Source organism: Manacus vitellinus, unplaced genomic scaffold (genome assembly GCF_001715985.3).
Source record: "Manacus vitellinus isolate BGI_N305 unplaced genomic scaffold, ASM171598v3 scaffold_5_pilon, whole genome shotgun sequence".
NCBI lineage: Eukaryota > Metazoa > Chordata > Aves > Passeriformes > Pipridae > Manacus > Manacus vitellinus.
This window is the reverse complement of record NW_021940682.1, coordinates 34,077,682-34,094,664: the sequence shown is the minus strand read 5'-3', so window position 1 is coordinate 34,094,664 and position 16,983 is coordinate 34,077,682. Positions and strand designations below refer to the sequence as shown.

The 16,983-nt window shown below is 41.4% G+C and overlaps 2 protein-coding genes and 1 non-coding gene across 5 annotated transcripts in view; 1 reads left to right on the top strand and 2 right to left on the bottom strand.

Annotated features, from left to right (window-relative positions):
- Positions 1-377: 377 nt before the first annotated feature.
- Positions 378-3,918, bottom strand: RPL18A (ribosomal protein L18a). Its single transcript, XM_029963645.1, has 5 exons — positions 3,865-3,918; positions 3,265-3,444; positions 2,562-2,691; positions 942-1,051; positions 378-527 (listed from the first exon to the last, which is right to left on the bottom strand). Exons 2-5 carry the CDS (start codon positions 3,373-3,375, stop codon positions 435-437), a joined length of 444 nt encoding a protein of 147 aa, XP_029819505.1. The 5' UTR covers positions 3,376-3,444; positions 3,865-3,918; the 3' UTR covers positions 378-434.
- Positions 1,804-1,935, bottom strand: LOC112841259. The gene has a single exon (XR_003212868.1). It is a non-coding gene; the product is annotated as a small nucleolar RNA SNORA68 (small nucleolar RNA).
- A 153-nt stretch (positions 3,919-4,071) lies between the features above and the next one.
- XPOT (exportin for tRNA) overlaps positions 4,072-16,983 on the top strand; it is a 28,960-nt gene continuing 16,048 nt past the window's right edge. Inside the window, exons 1-8 of one of the 3 annotated variants that reach the window (XM_018080483.2) lie at positions 4,072-4,175; positions 8,561-8,694; positions 10,355-10,437; positions 11,567-11,623; positions 13,151-13,220; positions 14,386-14,604; positions 15,182-15,366; positions 15,709-15,877. In XM_018080483.2, coding sequence (XP_017935972.1) covers positions 8,635-8,694; positions 10,355-10,437; positions 11,567-11,623; positions 13,151-13,220; positions 14,386-14,604; positions 15,182-15,366; positions 15,709-15,877 — 843 coding nt within the window. In that variant the 5' untranslated portion in view covers positions 4,072-4,175; positions 8,561-8,634. Of the gene's footprint in view, positions 4,176-5,141; positions 5,207-7,582; positions 7,604-8,560; positions 8,695-10,354; positions 10,438-11,566; positions 11,624-13,150; positions 13,221-14,385; positions 14,605-15,181; positions 15,367-15,708; positions 15,878-16,983 lie in introns of those variants that run through there. The other 2 variants (XM_018080481.2, XM_018080482.2) reach the window with 2 other exon arrangements.

Here is a 16,983-nt window from a genome sequence, read left to right as displayed (position 1 = left end):
TCAGGTTAGAACTATGATTTTGGCTTTAAATGCTTAAAATTGGAAGCAGCTTAAGTGAAGTTGACAAGTCTGAATTCTGCATGCACCAAAAGCTGCCTTCTTCCTGAATTCAACTGTTTACTTAGTGTGCCGAAGAGACAAAATGCATGTAGGATTGTACATGCTCAGTAAGACTTCTCTGATGTGGTAAGTTGGTTATTAAAATTTGGTTTATTGATGGGATATTTTAGTAATATAAATCAGCATGTGAAACATTCACCTGTTCAAGACAATCACAGCTGTAAACTGCAAGCTGCCAATGATTTACAGAAAATAAAGAGTAGGAGGGGGATGACTCCTAAAGAGTCAGGATACTGTCTCCAAAAGACAACTGGGAGTCAAAGGTTCAAGTAAGACCTTTATTGCAACACAGAGTTGACAGCATGTTTTTGTATTTAATAAAAAGTATTTGGTCTCTTGGTGGTGAAACGTGGTTTGTGCTGGCGACGCAGAACTCTGTGTGGCAGAGGGAACTTGATTTTAGAATCCTGCAAGAAAAAATGTTTCTTCGTTAATAGAGTATTAGATAAATAACAGAAAACAGTTTGCAATAAATAGCCAAGCCGTATTCCATGAATAACTTACACAGAGAAGTAATGCATCCACAAATTAGATATACTTCATAGGCCTTCAGGGATGCCTTAATTTTGCATTTTTTAAAAGAAATGAGGCACGTTTTCTGCACTGTAACACATATTCACTTCATTGTGACTTTCTTCCAAACAATTCTAGCTTTAGAAGCCTTCATCATAATATACCAAAATTGTAAACCTCTGCATACAAGTTTGGTTCCCTCCCTATTTCTGGCTGCAAAGCAAACCTGTACCAGACAAGATAGCTCCCCTCTTCCAGTCCAGTGTTGGATCAGGACCCACCAGCCACTGCAGTGCTGGTTCACTTACATGGAACTGCTTGACAGCTGGTCTGCGGCACTTGCTGGCAGCGATTTCCTCAACCTTCATGATCTGAATAGAGTGAGCACGGGCACGGTGACGGGCTCCCATATCACGGTCTGGAACAAGAGAACTCATTAAAACTGAATCTTAAGGACATTTTTTAGTTCAAAAATCTTATAAACGCCTTTTCAGGAAATGTTCATAGTGCCATCTACAACTTTCTAAATTTCTGATCAACCCTAGTTAAAATCATACTGGATTTAATATGTAAAGTGATGGTACAAATATCACGGAACCAACAGGCAGCAGCAAATTCTTCCAGTAACTCATTACCAAACTCCTCTCAGAAAGTGCCATCTTATTATTCTTGCCTGATTTCAAGAAGGCACACATGTATAGAAGAAATATATGTGAGACTATTTCATTTTTTGCACAAGAAAAAATTCCTGTGATTCAGAATTAACCCTGAAGTACGATTACTGGGAGGTGAAAGTAAAGGTAGGACCTGAGGATATCTTTACTTTTCTTGAAACTGACCACTGATGGAATCTGATATTCAGCCCACATGCTCAGGCTTTCAGAACAAGAGGAAGCCATCTGTGCATGGGCTACCTGAAAGTTCCTCCCTACAGCAGCGCAAATCGCTGCCTTCAAATCAAGACGTCCATAGCCAGTTTCACAAGATATGCCTGTTGAAATACTATTGTGCTTATAATGTTTCCCACGAAGACCTAACATACCTATTAAAAACTTACCTGTCACAAGTATTCTTGAACATAAAAGTATCAGTCACTGTATCATGATAAATAAGGTTCTTGGTCTCTTAAGCAGTCCTTCAGTATGTTAAATAACGGGGATGATTGTAAGGTAATGTAGAACCTTAAATTTCACTTTCAACAGCACTTCAGCTTTTGAAAGGCGACAAGATACATTTAATATTTGCACACATGACAAGAATATCATTATTAAGAACAATATTCTTTGGGTTTTTATGTGCATTCTGTAGTGTTTATAACACTGTGGAGTCAAATGTCAACAGCATCAGCTATACAAATGGTTTATCTCTCAAGTACTTCACAAAACAGACTGAAATCAGGTCAACCTTTAATGCTCCCTGAACTGAGACAATGAGATCTTGGAGTAACAAAGACTATAGGTTTTTTCCTGTGATTTTTTTTTTTTACTTGCTCTCCACAGGACAGATGCTAGTATTTTCCACATGATATCTGAAATATTCTCTCCACAAGACTTGGCAATATATATTCAATTATCATAAAACAATAAATTTAGTGCAAGAAATACATACAGCACCTAAAAGATCATTATACTGATCATTATACTCTCAGTTTGTAGGGTAGAACTCATTACTAGAATTGTAGAAAGTCACACTGGGATGAAGTGGGAATATTTTCAGTCAGTGACACTGTATAAAGACTGGTAACAAATAAGACTCCACATATACATACATAAACAACCAAGGAATTATCTGGCAACCCCCTACTTTATTTTTCCAGTGTTTTAGTTATCTTACCATGGATTAAGTCAGCACACTTCATGCTCAGTTTGAGATTCAATCTTCTGTTATATATTGATGCTATCATTTATACCTCATTTACAGATACTTACAGCACTGAGTGACAGCACCAGCTGTGGTCAAATCTCTGTACTCCCTGTACATGTTGTGGGTTCCACTACGAGAATCATAGCGCAACCAGATACCAAAATTTTTTACCCGCAGAGGGGACTTCTCATACACCTGGAATAACAGAAGAGCATGAAAATGGTTAGAGACAATGCGCTATCGCCACTTTACACTTTTAAGAATAAATATTTTAGAGCTCTAATGAAATCACTGTTCTAAGTTTTACTGTCAAAAACAACTCTTTGCTCTCTTTACCTCTAACAGCATAAGTGGATTTACATCTGGGTAATTCAGACTGTAGAGTTTTAGTAATTCATCATGGAAAGAAAAATACAAAACTTCAGCTCTAAAGAATGTTCTTGAAGTAAGAACAATCAAGGCAGAGGAGTATAAGCATATAAACGTCCACTCTCCCACTATTATGAATGTCCAGATGTCTCATAAAAGGTATACTGGCCAATAAAGCAAATCCAACAATAAGACAGCAGCGCTGACTAGTGACATGGTTCATAATTTTGAAATGTTGGGAAGTTTCTATTTAGTTTACAGGACATATACCACCACTTTCAAAAAAGAAATTTCTCACTTCTTTTTACAGCAACTGACGGATGAGTGAATTTCAGTCTCAGTCCCAATAACAGCAATTCCTAAAAATTCCTTTCAAGTACACCAGCTGGAAACACGCACCTGGCCACAGTACACAATCTCTCCAGAAGACTTCTTCATCTTCTTCAGCTGAGAAACGAAGTACCAGAATCGGGACTTGGCGACGACGTGGTTCGGAGCAAAGATCCGCATGCGGTACAGAGGAGGGGTCGTGCATTTCGGCGTGGGCAGACACCGCCCAACCACCTTGTACTCCCGCAGCTGGGGGGACACGAAACACAGACAGCCCGCAGAGTGAGTGAGCCGCGGAGCCACCGCCGCGCCCGCCACACCCTGCCCGCCCTGCGCCGACCCCGCGGCGGGATCCGCGGCTCTACAGAAGAACAGCGCGCCAAGAACAGCTCAATCCAGGAGCACAGAGAGCCCGCAGCAGGGATGGACACATCTCCCCGTGGATCTGCCCCGGTGCGACGGAAAGATCCGGCCGCGCAGGGCGGGAGGCGGCGCCGCCGCCATGTTGGGCCGCGGCGCGCTATCACGGCCGGGCAGCGCCGCTCGGGCAAGCACGCGTCGCTCTCAAGCGCCGCCAAACTCGGCTCCTGCGCCCTCCCGCGCTGCGCTAGTTCGGTGCCGCCGCCACCCCGTGCCGGCGGTGCCCTCCGCGCCCCGACCCACACTCACAGTGCCCGACGCTTCATGGGCGCTCCTTGCCGCCGCAGCCCGCACGAAAGGAAAGGACGCCGCCTTGGCGCGTACGCGCCTCCACGTCACTCACCTGCCTCCGGGCCCGCCCCCGGCATGCGCGCTGCCCATTGGCTGGAGCAGAGCGCGATTGGAGGGCGCAGCTGTCAGTCTCCGCTGGTGGCGGTGGGTTCTGGGCCAGCGGATCCACGTGGCCCGGCCCGGCCCACGCTCGTTCTGCCGTGCGGCCTGCGGTGCCCCGGGCCCTTCTCCCGGCACCGTGCCCGCGGACCCGAATGGGCGGCCTGGCTGTGCGTGACTCCTTCTCTCGCTGGTTCTGCTCGCGTTGCCGCGGGGGACGTGGCAGGCATGCTGCAGGCGGAGGCTTCTCTCGCTGGTTCTGCTCGCGTTGCCGCGGGGGACGTGGCAGGCATGCTGCAGGCGGAGGCACCGCGCTCCTCTTCGAGCCGGTTAGCCGGGTGCGACAGTGCTGACCCGCTGCGGTCCTCCCCGCACTCAGTTCTATGGAGATGCTGTTTCGCCGGCTGGTCCCGCCGGCGCTCGGTCCCCAACGACCCGTGGCGGGGCAGGGCTTCTGCTGGGGGGGGAGACGAGCGAGGGTCTTCGAAGCGCTGTGCGCTCACGCGTTTCGGAGCTGCGTTGCCGTTAGGCCGCGGGCGAGAGTGCGGTTTCTGATACTGTTGAAAGATACTGTAATAGCAGCAGTGCTGGGACGGCTTGTAAATGACCGCAGCGTATTGCTGCAGTTGTTCCCATTTAGGTCCCGGCCGTTTAAACCGGGTCCTTACGGACATGCGGGCGCCTGATCACGCCAAGTCCCACTCGCGCCGCGTCGTTGCTGAGCCCTTAGCGCAGGAGCCCAGTGCCACATGTGCAGACAGCTGCTGGATCGCTCCTCGCGGACAAGCCTGCGCCATCCCGGGCCCTTCCCCGTGCGCGTCCCCGAATAAGTCGGTGCGGAGCTCGCACCGGCGGCTAGGCCCGGCCTCACTGCTGCTGCTGACACAGCACGATTTGCAGGGCAGCCCCGGTTTATTCCATCGGTGCGGTCGGTTTTACAGCAGTGCTGGCGGTACCGAAGGGGGAGGGGGGACTAGGGGGAGGGGGGACTAACGACTCCCAGGAGCGGCTGGGGCCGGCGGGGGCGCATCCCGGCGTGCGCCGCGCCCGGGCCGGTTTGGCGACAGGGGGCGGTCTCGCTCCTCCTCCTCCCGCCGCTAGCTGAGGCGGCGCGGCCCGGCTCGGCCCGCTCCTGTGCTCGTGGCGGCCGTGGAGCTGCAGAGTGGGGCGGGAGCCGGCGTGATGAGCACTGACCAGGAAGGTCACGGGCGGGGGCGCGGGCAGGACGCGACACGCGGCGCGGGTGACTCAGCGGCGGCGGCGGGGAAGGGGCGGTGTGGCTGGCTTGGTGGCGCCGCGGGCTCCTGCGAGTCCCCCGCCGGCTCCGCTCAGCCCGGCCCGCTCCCCTGGCCAGGAGGCTCAGGGGCCGGGGGGGAGGCACCGCCGCCTCCGTGCTCACCCAGCCCTGCTGCTGGGGGGCGGCGGGGGCGCAGCCGACTGTTCCCCGCCGGGCCCACCCTCCGGGAGCCGCGAAAAAATATCGGTGTTTTTCTCTGCTAATATGCGCAGTAGCTTGCGGTGCGGTTCTGTTCGCGGGAGCTGCCGCCTCCGTGGCCGTCCCTCTGCTGTAGCTCTGGTGGGGGAAGGAAGAAATCGTAGGACCGCAGCGAGATGGGAGGGAGGGACCTCCCCGCACTTCCACGTTCCGCCCGTCCCGGCGTGGTGGGAGCGGTGTTCCCCGCCGCGGGAGAGCCGAGTGCTTGGTCACTCGCAGCGGCCCCGGGACGGGGCTGGAGCGGTTGATGCGGCCCCGGCGTCCGCGTCGCGGAGCTGGATGCCGCGATCGCCCTCCCCGGCCGGGCTGCGGAGCCGCGTTTGGCTCTCCAGCCGCGGGAGACCGGGCTCCTGACCGAATTTGGGGCGGGGGCAAGGAGGCCTCGCTCCTCACAGCGGATTCTGTCAATAAGAACGTGCCTGAAATGAAGACCTAATATGTCACTTACAGAAGGAAAAAGTTTCTAGACCGGTTGAAAAGTTCTCGAAGTAGCAATAGCTACACAGCTGTTCGCTCTAACCGCGTGTTAGGTCAGCGTGAAGGCTCTAGAACCCTAAGAGTCTGTAAATACGCTCAAGGTTTGCCGCAAGCAAAACAGCCAAAAAATTGTGCAAGATTAATTTTGTTGTCTTTATTTCATTAGAGAGAAAACTGAGGGAATTCAAATGAGGCATGTCACAGGCTCCCCCTGTGCTATTACACTCTTGTAAATACCTAAAATGAGTGCTGCAAATGAAGTATGTTTTAATTGCTCCTGTGCTTAGCACCTGTAGTTAAAATGCTCTGAATGCTTTTATTATTGGGGCATATCTGGACCGAAGTTACGCACCTTGACCATGTTTGCATTATTAACTGGGCAAAGTGAGTTGCCTTTTTTCTTTTTTTCCCCTGCTTTCCGATATGAAAACAATCTCTACTAGCAAATGCATTTTTCAGTATTTAATAAGTGAAAGGGAATGAACTATCCTGATGAGACATACCTGTATGACTTCCTTGTTAAGGAACTGCACCCTCCTAATTGTAGTAAGATGAATTTGCCACCTAACATGGGTGTACTGCTTAACAAAAAAATCATCTCTAAGTAAAAAAGACAATACTATCTACACAACTGCATATTAAGTATTAATGTTATTGATTGTTTTTATAAATAAAACTTGCTTTAATGACATACTTGATGTTATAGCTGAGTGCATTTTGTAATGGATTTTGTGAATTGTGAGTACTATTAAAATCACAATTCAGTTTGCTTTCAAAGTGTAACCGGCTGTGGTGAAAGGCTGTCTGCTTAAGTAAAACCAGAGGCATGAAAAGTTATTTTATTAGCTTTCTTAAAAGGCTCATTCACATAGTTTATCTCAATTGTCTTTCAGAGGTGGGTCATCAGGATGAAACTCTTTAGAAAAGGCTATATGGTAGAAGTCGAAATTTTAAATATGCTCATGTAGCACTTATAAAATTAGTAGAACTGATTGGTATTGCTGTTAGTAATAACAGGTGAAGAGAATACGTGTTTGATAGATCATCTGTCCAAAAGGTAGTAATGTAGTGATATCAGCAGGTAAATATGGAAAAAATGCTTCTGTATATTAAATAGTTTTACTTGTGGCATTATTGATGAGTTGCTGTTGAAAAAAAAATCGTTTTTCCTTTATTTTAATCTGGCTGGTCTGGATGTTGATTATGTGGAAAACAGATTGGGGGCTGGGGATGCAGAGGGAGAAGGCTTGGCAAAGCAACTTTAATCCCTGAAGGTTCTGCCCGAGGGGAATCACTGTCTAAGGCAGTGTGTGAGGCTTCTTTTGCCACGAGTCATCTCTTTGTTCCAGACTTTCTGGTTTCTATGCTGCTGAAACTTGCAATTTATTTTTTTGTATGAACTCAGTTTTACTTATTAAGTTGCTTTTCATTATGCACTTTGGTATAGTGTATTCTGTCTTGAGTTTTATAGAAAAGTCTGTCACCACATTAAATTTGGGGCTCTCCTTTTCAGTCTTGCTTGCTGTGAGTTGTCACTGCCACCTTTCTTCCCGTGGGGGAGGGTGAACAGTAGAGAGAGCGTGCAGAAGACACGCAATACTAAGAAATTAGAAGTACTACCTATCGGTATGTAGGCAGCTTCAAACCACAGCCCTTTTGTATTTCATCTCTTCCTCTTGTCTCTTCCTTTCCCCTACCTCCTACATACTTACATAACAAGGCCTGATTTCAGGCCTAATTAACTGTGGTACCATGGGGGGGAGGTGGGGCAGGGATTTGAAGAATAGATGAGTTTTTGTCCCCTCTTGTTGTCTAACGACATCCTACAATTTGACAGAGGTTATTTTAATTTTTTTTAATTATCTGCATTTTACCAGAGCATTGCAGAACAGCCTGAAGAGGCATGTCGTCTTTAGAACATTTGCCTAGCTCGCTTGTTAATTTTACACTGAATTTTCTAAATAAAAATCATTGCTAGTAAATCAGCACTCATTAGTAGGAACAGAAAACTTTGTTAACAACTCAGTATGGTGTATTTTGTGGTTAATTTCTAAGACACTTCTGTTATGTGTGCTTACTTTAGAAGAAAGACCTCCTAACAGCTTTGCCCCTCTAGGGGATTATGAGGCATCTTAACAATATTAGAGATGAGTAGAGATTTTTTTCGCAGTTAAATTTGTAGTGGGGGGAAAAAAATACAGCAGAAAAAAAGTAGCAGATTTATGTTTCTGTCGTAGCTTGCTGAAACCTCTGCATGCTTGGAATTTGAGTTTAAGCCTTTCAGTTGAGTAATACACATCATGCCATTTCTCTGTTAATTCAGATGATGTTAACTCTTTTCAAGAGAACTGAAATATATGGAAACTTAAAAATCGCCTTATTCAGTAAGAAATATAGTACTGTGAAAAGTTGATTGAAGGACTTAAAATTCTGATATCTGTATCAGAAGTATGTCCATTCATGTTCAGTTGGAGTACATACTGTGTGCTTGATGTTTGTGGGAAAACTTGTGGTTGTTGCTGTCCTGCTTTTAATTGTTCCTGTTTTGCTGAGTAAATAAAATTTTTCTTTCTCTATTTGCAGATGATTGTAGTTTCCCCTCTGGAAGAAGTGGGCAAACCAGTTAGGAGCAGGAAACAAAGAGTATAGCAGTAGAAATGGATGAACAAGCCCTTTTAGGGCTAAACCCAAATGCTGATGCAGACTTCAGGCAAAGAGTATGTAATTAACTTCCTTTTCTCTCTAGTAACTGGAGGTGCTGTTCCTGTGCAAAAGTTTCATGTTTTCTTGGTTGGGGGGGGTTGTGGTTTTTTTTTTTCCTGTTAACCAGCGCATAGGGTTTGTGGTGGCAAGTATAACACAAAGTCATGTTGCAAACATGTAAGCTGACAGTCATGTATTATCAGTTCAGTGAAGTTACACTTAACATGCATAGAGTTTATTTTTCTGGACTCTGACTTTTTAAGTCATTTCAATTCTTTATACTTGTTGCTCAGCTCCTTATGTAGGTTCTCATTGAATGAAAAGCAGCTACAGAAAACAGATTGCTTGAAGTTGCCCTTTTGATTCTTATATGTGTTTTTTAATTATTATTTTGATGGATTACCTAGCTTTAGTGTCTTTTTAATTAATGTGTGGTTTCAGCTGTAGTGCAACTTGTATTGTCGTAGTTTAAGAAAGTCATGGTGTGTGGGTAACAGTTACTATGAAAAGACGTTACTATTTATATAACTATTGAGTAATTATCTCTGCTTACTGATCACCAAGTTGATTCAACAGTCTACAAGAGAATCTCCAGTAAAATCTTTCAGAAATGGGGATATTAATACCATGGGTTTGTGTTCATAAAAGAAATTCTAGAACATATAAGAAAGTTACAAATGTGGTTTGATGCAGTATTACTAAGCAGCCTATTACATGTGTTCATTCTGAGTATTTGTCCTTTTTGGAAGGATAGATATAGCTAATCTTTAGTGTTCTGTTAGTAGAATATCACTAAAATTTGAAGCTTATAGATTTATTGATGTTATAACTATGCAGTCTGCCCAGTTTTGAAATATTTCATAGCAGAAGGGGACTTACCTTTTCACTCATCATGTAAGATGTAACATAAAGGAAGTATCAAACCATTTCTAGTAAAACTGTTAAGTTTAGGAAAATCACAAGTACTAACTACAGGAAGTGAATTCTTATTTTAGAACTTATTTCTGAATAATTATAATCTCTGTTTCATAACTTACTTTACTATTTTGTATTACAAGGCACACTAAATGCCAAAGCAATTGAATCAAATTAACTGTTGTCAAAAGCTATTTAGAAGTTTTGATAAGCAACTTGATTATCTGAAATTTAGTAGAAATTTTTTTCTGATTTTTGTAGTAGATTTCTAAACTGACAGTTGTCCGAGTGGCCAGTGTTTGAATGTTTCTTAAGCTTGGGGTGTTGGATACAGGCAAAGTGGTATAACAAAAATAATTGTTTTCAGTGAAAAATCTAAATCACCTTCTCTTTATAATTTTTGGAAGGAATTTTAATTTGGATGTGAACTTCCACCTAAATAGAAAGGCCCTGAGCAAGTTTCTCTAGTCAACTGTCTTTGGAGGTTCCATCACACCTCAGCGTTTCTGATTCTACGACTTCTCTATTTAAGTAACAAAAATATTTGTATTGAATGTGAAGTGAAAATGAGTACCTGTCATATTAGGTGAAAAAATCAGTATTAAAGTAATTAGGGAGCCATATAAATACTTGAATGTATCCAAACAGTGCTGTTTTTTTGAAGAAGAGCTGTTTAAATATGAGGCCAGGTGTAAATTAATTGTCTTGCTGTGTGCTTTGTTCTTTTTTTAAATGAAACTTAAAGATAATTTTTTGCAGGCACTAGCCTACTTTGAGCAGCTTAAGATATCTCAGGATGCTTGGCAAGTCTGTGCAGAAGCATTAGCTCAGAGTATATACAGGTAATGTAGTTAATAATTTCTTATTTTCTTACTAATATATGTGGCTGAGATTTAGCTGTGCAGCATATTAGGCAAACTGTAAATTGTTAAAAGTTAATATGGTCTTCATACTATTTTTAGTATCATAGTTGATCTGTGGCCTTTGTATAATGCCTTTCAAGGAAGGACAGTGTATAAATTAAACTCCATATTAATCTAGTAACCTAAAGACTACTGCTTTATGAAATCCAGGGGAAAAGAGTGTGCTATCTTATCTCCATAAGAAGGAGTGCTGAAAATTGCCCACTGGGAGACCATAGGTTTTATATGTAGTAATCTCATAAGTAGTTCTGTCCCTGTTCTATGGAGTAGGCCATCCCATTTTTCGAGATGCAAAGAGTGTGTAGTCTCAGTTAGTTTTGCACAAAGCTGTGTATTTACATAAAAAATACTAGGTTGTAGATGTATTACGGAATAATTCAGGTTGGAAGGAAAATGAGGGGTGAATATCTCCTGAATAACAGCAGTAATTTATAGTGAATACTTTTTTGTAAATGATTCATCAAAACTTCTGATTCCAACAGTGCAGTAAGTAAAATGACACAATATTAGAAAACAGGATTTTATAATCTTTTAAAAAAATACGTTATGGTTGTTAAAATGTTTAGATAATAAGATAAAGTCATATAGATTATATAGCATATGTAATGTACCTTCCTAATGTATGCCTCAGTTTGTCTTCACCTTTGATTTTTGAGATGCAGTGTACAACTTGCACTTGGTGTACTAGTGGACCTCAAACATAGTATTGAAGCCTGGCAGATTATTTTTATAAAGGCAGGATACAATCGGTACTGTAGTTTTGTATGTTCATTACCAAAATCAAAGCATAACAAATAGGTGGCTGTAGAAAAGGCTAATATCAAGCATAAATATTAGTTTAACAGTTGCTCATTTCTATCAAATTAACTGCTTAAGATTTTTCATTTTTGCTCTGAAGTAACAGCAGCAGCAACATTTTTTTTTTTTTTTTGGTGCACAGTTATTCTTGATTTGCCAAAGGGGCAATCTTATTGTAATATTTGAGGAATGTTTTTCTTCCCAGGAAAGTGTACCATATTGTTGCCAGTAACGGAATTTTCTTTTCTAGTGATGATCACATCAAGTTCTTCTGTTTTCAAGTCCTGGAACATCAAATTAAGTTCAAGTGAGTAATCTTTCTTGATACCACCTATATACGTCCATTTAATTTTCCCTTTTTATTCTGCTTGCAAATTAAGTGGTGGCTGTTGTCTTGCCATGCTTGATGAGGTGGCTGTAATCTGGTCCAGAGGACTTTCTTGTATTTCTTCACCTTTTCCTGAGAGAGGTTTTAAGCAGCACACGCTACTCTTAGCTAGTCTAACACCTGTGTGTGGCCCAACACAGACCCAGTCACAAAGGATTTCTTGAGACTTACTTAGCCGTTCCTTTCTGGAATTTCAGGCCTTATTCTGTACTCTCACTGATTTTTGCAGAAGAGAGTCCTGCAAGCAGCAGTCTTGCTCAGTACAGACTCCTGGACTTCAGACAAAGCCTTATTCATTCAATAACCATGGCAGAGATGTTAAGAGAAAATAGTCTTTTCACTGAGTGGTATTTTCATAGAATTGTAATTTTAGGGAAAAATACTTTGAAAGAATATCAGTGTCATTGCATGGAACTATATATTTTTTTTTTCACTTTGGGCTCCTTTCATCTGGACTGGAGCATCATGGCATTTTGGAATATCACCGTGACTGGTTGCAATACACCAAACATGTGGGTCGGGTTTAGATAGGAATAAGATGCGTTTTGTAAACTGCTTTTTACAGTTCTGTTTGAGTGCAAATACTAAAGACTTAATTTTCTGTGATTTTATTTACCTTATTTTACCTTACTGTCCACCTTCCTCTGCTTGTTCCATTCTTGTCATCTACTTCCTGCAGTATGTTTTTTCTTGTTTTCCTGCTGCTTATTTTCTTTGAGCAGTTTCAGTGGGGTTGCTTTTTTCTTCTCTTTAATGAATAGTTAGCTGTGACAGGAACATGGAGTCCCATTCAGCAGTCATTCCTGCTAAGGAATTACAGACCTATAACTAGCTGTATTGCAAAGAGAGTGTTCTCAGCTTCGCTTGTGTTAGGAAGGTGTTGTATGGGTAGTATTTGAGGTGGGCTGGATATAATGTCAAAATTTCCCAAAATGAAGCAGAATTACTTGTTTGCTTGGGTTTTTGACATATGTCTAATAATAAATGTACTGTAGGTCAAATCAGTGAAGGACTTCCTTTTCACTGTTGACAGTCTTCCACGTGTAGTAAACAAATTTGAGCATATACAGATGTCTCTTCCTTCTCCCCATAGCATATGGTCAAATGTGTATTTTTGTCAGGGTCATAAGTCCTGTTTAGAGCTGATAGAACACCCTTCCTGTAAAGCTTCAAGCTCCTACTCCAATATAGGAGGCAGTAGTACCTCAAAATGTAATCCATTAATATGGATTTATAGAATAAATGCAATAAAATAAAAAATAAATTTTTTCCTTATTTTTGTCTTTGATTCAAAATTTTAACATGCAAATAGCTTTGTAAATTCATTTTCTAGGAACCCTCCGTTTATGTTGATATGCAACATTATGTGCCGTATTGAGAGTTTTTGCCTTACTTGGCACTTGTCATGAAGCTGTTGTATTTTGATCTCAATATGTTTTATTTCAGATACTCTGAACTTACTGAAGTCCAGCAGCAGCTAATTAGGGAAACGCTCATAACATGGCTGCAAGCACAGGTAAGTCTGTCCTTCACAGCAGTGTTACAGAGTAGGCTTTTAGTAGGCTAGCCTAAGGCATTGAACGTGGGCTAAACGTTTAATCTGTTATTTGAGTTTAAAGATGGATTCATGAAGGTATTCGGTATCCAGTGGTTAAAGATTTGTGAAAAATTGTTTAAATCAAATGTTGTAAAGAAGTCTGTGCTTGAATTTAAATATAAAACTCTTGCATTAGATAATGACTGTGGTTTAATCAGTTGTGTGCGAAATGAGTATTAAAAGTTTCCCTTTCAAGAATTATAGTACAGATTCCTAATGTTCCTGAGTGCCTGGAGGAGGAACAGAAATTCTAAGACCCTCGAGCAAACTCTTATCGATTTAAAATGCTAGCAGATGTTTATGAATCAACAGCATCACCCCTCTGTTAGTATTGTGACAGAGGATGGACTATTCTTTCTTGTGGAATTAGTTAACAAAGCTGAACATGTCATATCAGTCTGACCCAGGAGTTTGCAGTGAGCAGAACCATCAAGTGGGCTTACACAAGTCTTTTTCTATACCTGCCATTATCTAGTTGTCATTCCACTTCTGCACTGGAGAATAACGTGGTTGCTGTGTAGAGAACTTAATAGTAGGAAATGGAATATAGTACAACTCTTTAAAAAGAACAGATTATTGTGAAGTGGATTAAGTTGCTTTTCTCTTTATGGCAAACCGTTCCATTTAGGGGTTTATAAAAGAGGAAGGAGAGAGGTGGAGATTGGTAGTGACAGATTTTTTTCCCTTATGATCTTAGATTTAGGAACATCCTTTACTATTCTTAAGGCTAACATCTAATACAGGCACAAGCTAGCTACAAGAGGACTGTAACTTGTTTCTGGAAGTTCTTGTTTACTCCTTTCACCAAGCTGACAAATGAGGTTTTATTCTTTGAATAGTACACTTAATGTCTGGTACTGAATGAAGGGCTTAGGACTGTATCACTCAGAGAGAATGTTTTCCTTGTTACATGATGATTTAGCCAAATTTTCTGCAAAATCCTTGGAAAAGTGAGACTTTTTATTGGTCTCAACTGGGAAGAGAGGTAGTACATTAATCACTATAGAGAAATCAACAGACACATGAGACTCTTCTCTAATATAGTATAATTTAATATACAAATAAAATGTCTTGTTTCTACCAGATGCTGAATCCCCAGCCTGAGAAGACCTTTATTCGCAACAAAGCAGCACAAGTCTTTGCATTGCTTTTTGTTACTGAATATCTCACAAAATGGCCCAAGTTTTTTTTTGACATTCTATCAGTAGTTGACCTTAATCCACGAGGTGTGGATATGTACCTCAGAATCCTGATGGCTGTTGATGCTGAGCTGGTGGACCGAGATGTTGTTCATACATCAGAGGCAAGTTATTGTTTTGCATTATTTGTTTTAAATTTCAAAAAAGTTCTTTTTCATTAGAGCAGAAAGTTTGCAGATATGGTCTTTTTCTGTGGCAGCTGTTCCTTAGAAACATTGGGTGGTTTAAATCCAAAAGCCATATGTTGTTTAATGCCTTTTATGACTTCATACTTTTCAGCTAATGAGTTATTTTTTGCTTGAAAAGCTAGCAAACAAAAACTAATGGACTGAGTTAGCCAATTTAATACTAGACTGACTAATTTTAAAATGTTAATTTCTTCTAGTGTGTGTTTCAAAGAGTCCTAACATCAGAAGTCCGTTTAATGATCGGCAGGGCCTTTTTTTCAGTGTTTGGGCATTGAGGTAAAAAAACCCAAACCAACAAACAAACTAAAAACAAACCTAGGATATTTTTGTTTTATTTCTTGGAAAATAAAAAAAGTATTCACTTTGGGTTTCTGATTTGACCTACATATCTTGCTAGGACAAGTGGTGTGTGGTAGTGGATACAGAACTGCTACTAATTTAACAAGATGCTAATCCACAACAACACTGATTTATCTATTTTCTGTATTGACAGGAGGCTCGTAGGAACACCTTATTAAAAGATACTATGAGGGAACAGTGCATTCCAAGTTTGGTGGAATCGTGGTACCAAATCTTACAAAACTATCAGTATAATAACTCAGAGCTGACATGCCAGTGCCTTGAAGTAGTTGGAGCTTATGTATCCTGGATAGATTTGAACCTGATAGCCAATGAAAGGTAAGGGGGTTTTGACGGAAAAAATTTGCAAAAACAACTGTGATAGTGTGCTGACTGTATTTCTATGAAACAGAATCAAAACTCATCTCGGAAGAAGGACTTCTATATATAGATCTTTGGAGTTTGGGGAATTTTAGTAGAGTGATTGTCTTTGCAAGCCAAGCTGATACAATGGCCGAACTAAACACTACTCAGTTGCTGTGTTCTCCTTAAAATGTGTCAAATGCTGGGTTTAGTCAGTACAATAGACTTTAAAACTATTTTATAAAAAGAAACACAATATAAAGCTTCTATGCAATGCTACTTTGTACATATGAAAATAAACTTTTTTTTTCTCCGAAGGTTTATAAATATGCTGCTAGGTCACATGTCTGTGGAAGTTCTCCGAGAAGAAGCCTGTGATTGTTTGTTTGAAATTGTAAATAAGGGAATGGACCCAATTGATAAAACAAAATTGGTTGAATCTTTATGTCAAGTATTGCAGTCTGCTGGCCTCTTCAGTATTGATCAGGTTTGTGTATTGATTTTTAACAATAGGAATAAGTCACAGGTTTCCAACAGTTCTTAAATAAGAAAATGGGCAGAAAACTATAAAACAGTCCACAGATTAGGGAGAAGTACTTATGCTTCTGCATCAAAGCTAAATGCTTCTTACAGTTTTCTCATACTTAAACTAACAGTGTGTTATTAATGTTAATTACTAACTTAAACGCAGCACTTCATTTTAGAAGCAAGGTATTATATAACTCCTCTGTTCCTCTCCTAAAGCATGTTGTGCTTACTCTTAATGCTGCTTCTGTGTTTCCTTGTCTCGAATCTTCTCTTCTGAATGGTTCTGTAATAGGTCTTGTAGCCAAGGTAGAATTTTTTAGGGCAAGACATTAGATCAGCTATGCATAATTAGGTCGGGGAAAGAGCTTTCTTAAGGACATGTATGCTGGTTTGCATGTCTGTACCATCAAGTGTCAGGCTTGAAATGCTTATAGATAAGATGGAAAAGTATACCTACTAACTAAACAGATATTCCCTGGCAGTTGCAGTGTTTAAGGAACAGCTGTTTGCTACCTGCTGTGGAGAAAGAGCAACCAGTTCTTATGGAGGTGTAGTCCTTAGATTGCAAGGCAGTTATCTCTTAATTTTTAAGCCTTTGTCAAATTTGTATTCCTACTAAAATGCAGAACATGTGCATTCACGAATTCAGAAGGTGTTCCTCTAAAAACTCCTACCTCAGTCTTTCTGAGGTAGACTTGTCATTATTTAGCTTTTGCACAGTTATGGCAGGGAGCAAATCATCTGTTGGGGTGACTGGTCTAGGATTATTTCTCAATTCTGATCAATGTATTTCAGCAAAAGCAAGCCATAAATATTTAATATTAACTCACTCTTACAGGCAGTACTGAAAGTTACTTGTTATCAGTATTTCTTAAGTGAGCTACAGCTGTTAATTCTTTGAAGTATTCCCATAAAAAGATTTTCCTCTCATACAGCCTAAAATTTATGGTAGGTATGTGCTGCTGCTTTTATTTTGAATCTACTTCTTTCTGTAAAGTAAAAAGAGAAAAAACTAATCTGAAGAGATGAAGTAAGCTACTGTTGTGTAATGGAGGACAGCCAAAT